At 35.1% G+C, this 5,000-nt stretch overlaps 1 protein-coding gene across 2 annotated transcripts in view; it reads right to left on the bottom strand.

Moving 5' to 3' along the window:
• LOC134196653 (uncharacterized) overlaps positions 1-5,000 on the bottom strand; it is a 6,015-nt gene that overhangs the window by 359 nt on the left and 656 nt on the right. The window contains exons 2-4 of one of the 2 annotated variants that reach the window (XR_009972550.1): positions 4,389-4,740; positions 501-626; position 1 (exon numbers count right to left, since the gene is read on the bottom strand). The exon at position 1 is cut by the window's left edge and continues 359 nt beyond it. Coding sequence is in view for 1 of the 2 variants with exons in the window: in XM_062665856.1 (XP_062521840.1) it covers positions 565-626; positions 4,389-4,813 (487 nt within the window). In the remaining variant the exon portion in view is untranslated. Of the gene's footprint in view, positions 2-500; positions 627-4,388; positions 4,814-5,000 lie in introns of both variants that reach the window. The other variant, XM_062665856.1, reaches the window with a different exon arrangement.

Below are 5,000 nucleotides of genomic sequence, written 5' to 3'. Positions count from 1 at the left end.
TCTGAAACAAAAAAGGGCAACAACGGAATGAAAAAACAACAACAAATTAACAATTTAGCGTGCAACATCACCCAACAAATTTCAGTAGCACGTAGTTTAGCACTTGTACTATAGCGCAAAACAGTGCAAGGCAACATGTTGTGAAGTAATTGATATCAAACCGCGAGCAAGAAAAACATTTGCGCAAGTGAAGAGCTTTCAATTGATACCAATATCCGCCCAGAAGGCCAGGCAAATTTTTTTCTTGCACGCGGTTTTCATATCAATTACTTCACAAAATGTAGTGTGCAACAACTTAGACTGTGTTGTCGAAGATCTCAAATCAAGACTGACGTGTGATACGCAAATCAAGGAAGCCGCAAATAAGTTCTGTGAAAAGTACTGGACATTGAAAATGTCCACAACGTTAACCGCCACTTTACACCAGTTTGGGAAAGCACACTTCCATCCAACAGCAAAGAAAAGTGTAACTGTAAAACGTTACAGACACAACATGATACCTGTGCAGCCTACAGCAACAGCTCGTAGAAGACCACTGCTTGCTCGAGGTCGAAGTTGTGCACCTCAAGGACGGCCAAGCGGAAGAAAGCGGAAGGCAGAAATAGAACTTGACAAAAATGTAGTGCCTAAGAGAGGAAAAATGCCCCTTAAAACCACACTGTTTGTCTAAATTGACACAATTTTAGTATTATTTTACACTATAGCCAACACTCCCGTTTAAAGTATTAATAACCTAGAATCATAACAGTTACCTGATGTGTTGACATAGTATGCATACCATTGTTGTAAGAACATGCAATTTGTTTGCAATAAAGTTTGGTATACAACTAATATTCTAATATTTCTGGTAGCTTTATACGTAGACTTAGTGCTTAACTGAATAACAGAGAGTCATTCACAATCAAGTTCTCCAACTGTACATCTGGCTTGCACACATTCTTACTGCATACATACAGTGTACCTGAATTTTCAGTTACACAAAACGTAAGCTATATTACAGGCACATTGTTTTTTACCAACGGCACAATCACACACCTGTGTGTAGTCACGACAAATATCAAAAAACACAAGTACGTAGATCATTTGCTACAACTGTACCAATTTAGAACAGGTATATCTTTCAGACACCACTGCAACACGACAATTATTTAGTAGAAGATAGTAGAAGAGGTGGGTACCATGTGGTGTTCGCCACGGGAGGGACAGTGAACTGACAGTCACACATTCTTCCATTGTTTGGGTTTAGCATTTATAGCAAATTTTAATACTAACTGACACCAGCCGACAATCATACAGACATGGGCATAATTATGGAGCCACCCTGACTATGTGACTTAGATTAAAAATTATTGGACTTTCTCAAACACTGCAAATACAGCATCTACAGCAACAGCTCCACTTTCTTAGTAATTAAAACAAGTCATAATGGTAAGGTAATGGCTCTGATTGTGCCATCCACATGTCTGAGATTGGAGGTGATCGTGTGCGACCTACATGACTGCTTCTTGCTCTCAGTTCAACCATTTTGAAAGTTAATTAATAATGAAAATTGTTTTCAAAAAGCTTCTAAACAATAAAATGACTTTTTTATGTCAGAAAACATACTCAAAGATTATACGTTTCAGTTTACTTGCATTTTGTGAGTCTACTTTCATCTGTTCTTGGGACGTCACAACATGAACGGTTTGGACACGGTAATGCATGGTGGTGGTGGTTAGTCTGGTCATTCTTAATCTTTTGTTGCTACTGGTCGTCAAAGTGTCCAATCAGAACAATATAAATACTCAAATAGCATGATCTGATGTAAAATCAGCGGGTCAGCAGGTATATTCATAAATCTGCAATGTCCTGTTGATTTCCATGCCTCAGCTGATATGGGGTGGCTCCATAATGATGCCCATGTACAGCACAACTCCGAATGTTGGTTTGCACTGCCGTCCTGTCTAATTATTAGTCTATATTTTATGTAATATTATTAGTCTATATTTTATGTAATATTAGTAGTCTATATTTTATGTAATATTATTAGTCTATATTTTATGTAATATTATTAGTCTATATTTTATGTAATATTAGTAGTCTATATTTTATGTAATATTATTAGTCTATATTTTATGTAATATTATTAGTCTATATTTTATGTAATATTATTAGTCTATATTTTATGTAATATTATTAGTCTATATTTTATGTAATATTATTAGTCTATATTTTATGTAATATTATTAGTCTATATTTTATGTAATATTATTAGTCTATATTTTATGTAATATTATTAGTCTATATTTTATGTAATATTACTAGTCTATATTTTATGTAATATTACTAGTCTATATTTTATGTAATATTATTAGTCTATATTTTATGTAATATTATTAGTCTATATTTTATGTAATATTATTAGTCTATATTTTATGTAATATTATTAGTCTATATTTTATGTAATATTATTAGTCTATATTTTATGTAATATTATTAGTCTATATTTTATGTAATATTATTAGTCTATATTTTATGTAAATATTATTAGTCTATATTTTATGTAATATTATTAGTCTATATTTTATGTAATATTATTAGTCTATATTTTATGTAATATTAGTAGTCTATATTTAATATAGACTACTAATTTAATGCTCGATTAGCATTGTGTTTGGCGAGCGATGGTGTTCTGTCTTTAGCTATTCGCGTAACAATGGTTGCATTACGTAGCAATAGTTTCTGTCAACAAACTCGGGAACTCAGGAAACAGACTTTCAGTTGCGCATGCTCTTCTATAGTATTTTGCGTTCAATTATCCGAATCTGGTGTTCAATAATCTGAACTCGGCGTTCAATTATCCGATTCAGGCGTTCAATTATCCGTTGCTTACGGCTGTTGTGCAATATCATGGAAAACTGAATAACTTACATAGTCTGCAGTTGGGCAGCTGCTCAAATATCATCATTCCTCAGCTGTCTAGACACAATAATTTGTAATTAATCTTGACTTTAGCGTGAATTTTTAGCGTGTGTAGTACGATAATTTCCTTTGCACTAATCTTGGTGTCCCACGTTTCCGCGGAGGTCTAACTAAGCTGTTGTGAGCGAACTAAATCTACATATCTACAACAACGCCTGATGGAATAAGAGCAAAACTCAACCAGCAACACATTACGCTGTATGTCCTGTCATGCTTCTCAGAGATCAGTGATGATAGTCTCTTCAGGAATGTTGAAGTTAGTTTGCTGGTATTACTAATTTAAACAAAATTTAAGTATTTGCATGCCCTGCTGAAGTACAAGCCATTAATTAATTAAATTATAGTGAAACAAATTTATAACTGATTGATTAATGTGCCTAATTAGCGACACACAGTATCAACACCAATTACTAAACATAATAGTTAATTAATTAAACACAGAACTTATACTGTACGTACTACTGCCTTTTATAAAAATCTAAGAACAAAGTACATGCACATTCTCGTGATTAGTTGGGATATTCTGGATTCTATTTTCTTGTGGCCTTCTTCGATCGCTTTTCCAGCAATACATAATTATGGTAATCAGGTAGCCAGCCCCTCCCCTTTCCACTTCTGACCGACTCCTCCTTCTATGTCGGTATTTTGACCAAGTATGTTATGAAAGAGCTGGATGAAGAGAGGGGCTGGCACATAGAAATGGATACTGGGATATCAAGTATGTGCGTACACATGCATGTACTAAAACTGTAGTGCACAGTTACACAGAACAGGCACGCCCATCATTTTGGTCACACCCACCAATGGTCAGAATGCGGGAGATTTGATGCCAAATGCGGGTAGGCGGGAGAAGGGTCCCAAATGCGGGAGAGTTGGCAGCTCTGATTAATAGCAGATTTCAACACCTACAAAAATAACGGCGCGTGTACCCTGTAATTTGTGCGCGCGAGCTGAGCTAGATGTAAATTCAAAGCTTTCAATGCAAAGAGTCAAGAAAGTTACGATGGTGCAAGCTGTAGAACAACCACTAGAGAACAGAGACGCTAACGGTACGTTTCGTGTTTTCTATGTTGCGTTAGCAAAATCACAAAAATTAAAGCCTTTCTTTATGTGCTAATTCGTGCCAGTAAAACATTTTGACAGTCGCGCAATCGCCTCTAAAAATGTTGTAAGGTACGCTAGGCTGAGAGCGCGCATGCTCACTCGCCTCAGCTCTTACTGAACTGCTTCTGGACGTCGTACGCACTGCTTTGTGCAAGAAGACTATTCAACAAGAAAAGTTTTTGAGCCGCGCAAGCGCTTAATTAATATCGTGGCCATGACAGACTCCAAAATCACGACACACACACACACACACATTATGTCTGATTGATATCAACGACATAGGCACACTCTAATAGTTATTTTATTTTTATACGTATGCTTACTTTCAGACCGTAGCATAACACCAGCTTGTCTGCAAGCTTCCAAAAGTGCATTCTTTGTTGCTTGTTTGCCTTTCTGTTTCTGCCATTTGTCAAGAATCTCAAAGAGAAGACAAGATGGCTCGTTGAACTGTTTCTCATATTGTGTAAGCATTTCACCACTGAATCCCAGATGAATGCCAATTGGATGCCAATGAGATTCTACCTCTTCAGCAATCTGATAAGAAAACAACAAGAAATTGAATTTGATCAATAGGGATGATACCAAAACGTAACTAAAGTCTTCATTTCTGATTGTACATCTAGAGGACAGATTGGCCTGTTCCTTGTAGCTCCACAACTTGGCACAAGGTTTCTGCAAAGGTATAGCTATAGGCATGAGGCAGTGAGGTGGTTGCATGCCTTTTACAGAAAAAATGGGCGTGTTCCTGTCACGTGTAAAATTTTATGATAAAATTTATATAGTTTAAATTTTATTATTAATATTAATAAAACTACAGTAAACTATATAAATTTAATTACGGTATACTGTCATTAAAATTTACTTTAATAATAAAATTTATATAGTATTGTAGTCTTATTAATATTAATAATAAAATTTATATAGTATTGTAG

This window comes from Corticium candelabrum, chromosome 21, assembly GCF_963422355.1.
Source record: "Corticium candelabrum chromosome 21, ooCorCand1.1, whole genome shotgun sequence".
Taxonomy (NCBI): Eukaryota; Metazoa; Porifera; class Homoscleromorpha; order Homosclerophorida; family Plakinidae; genus Corticium; species Corticium candelabrum.
This window is presented reverse-complemented; position numbering and strand designations above follow the sequence as displayed.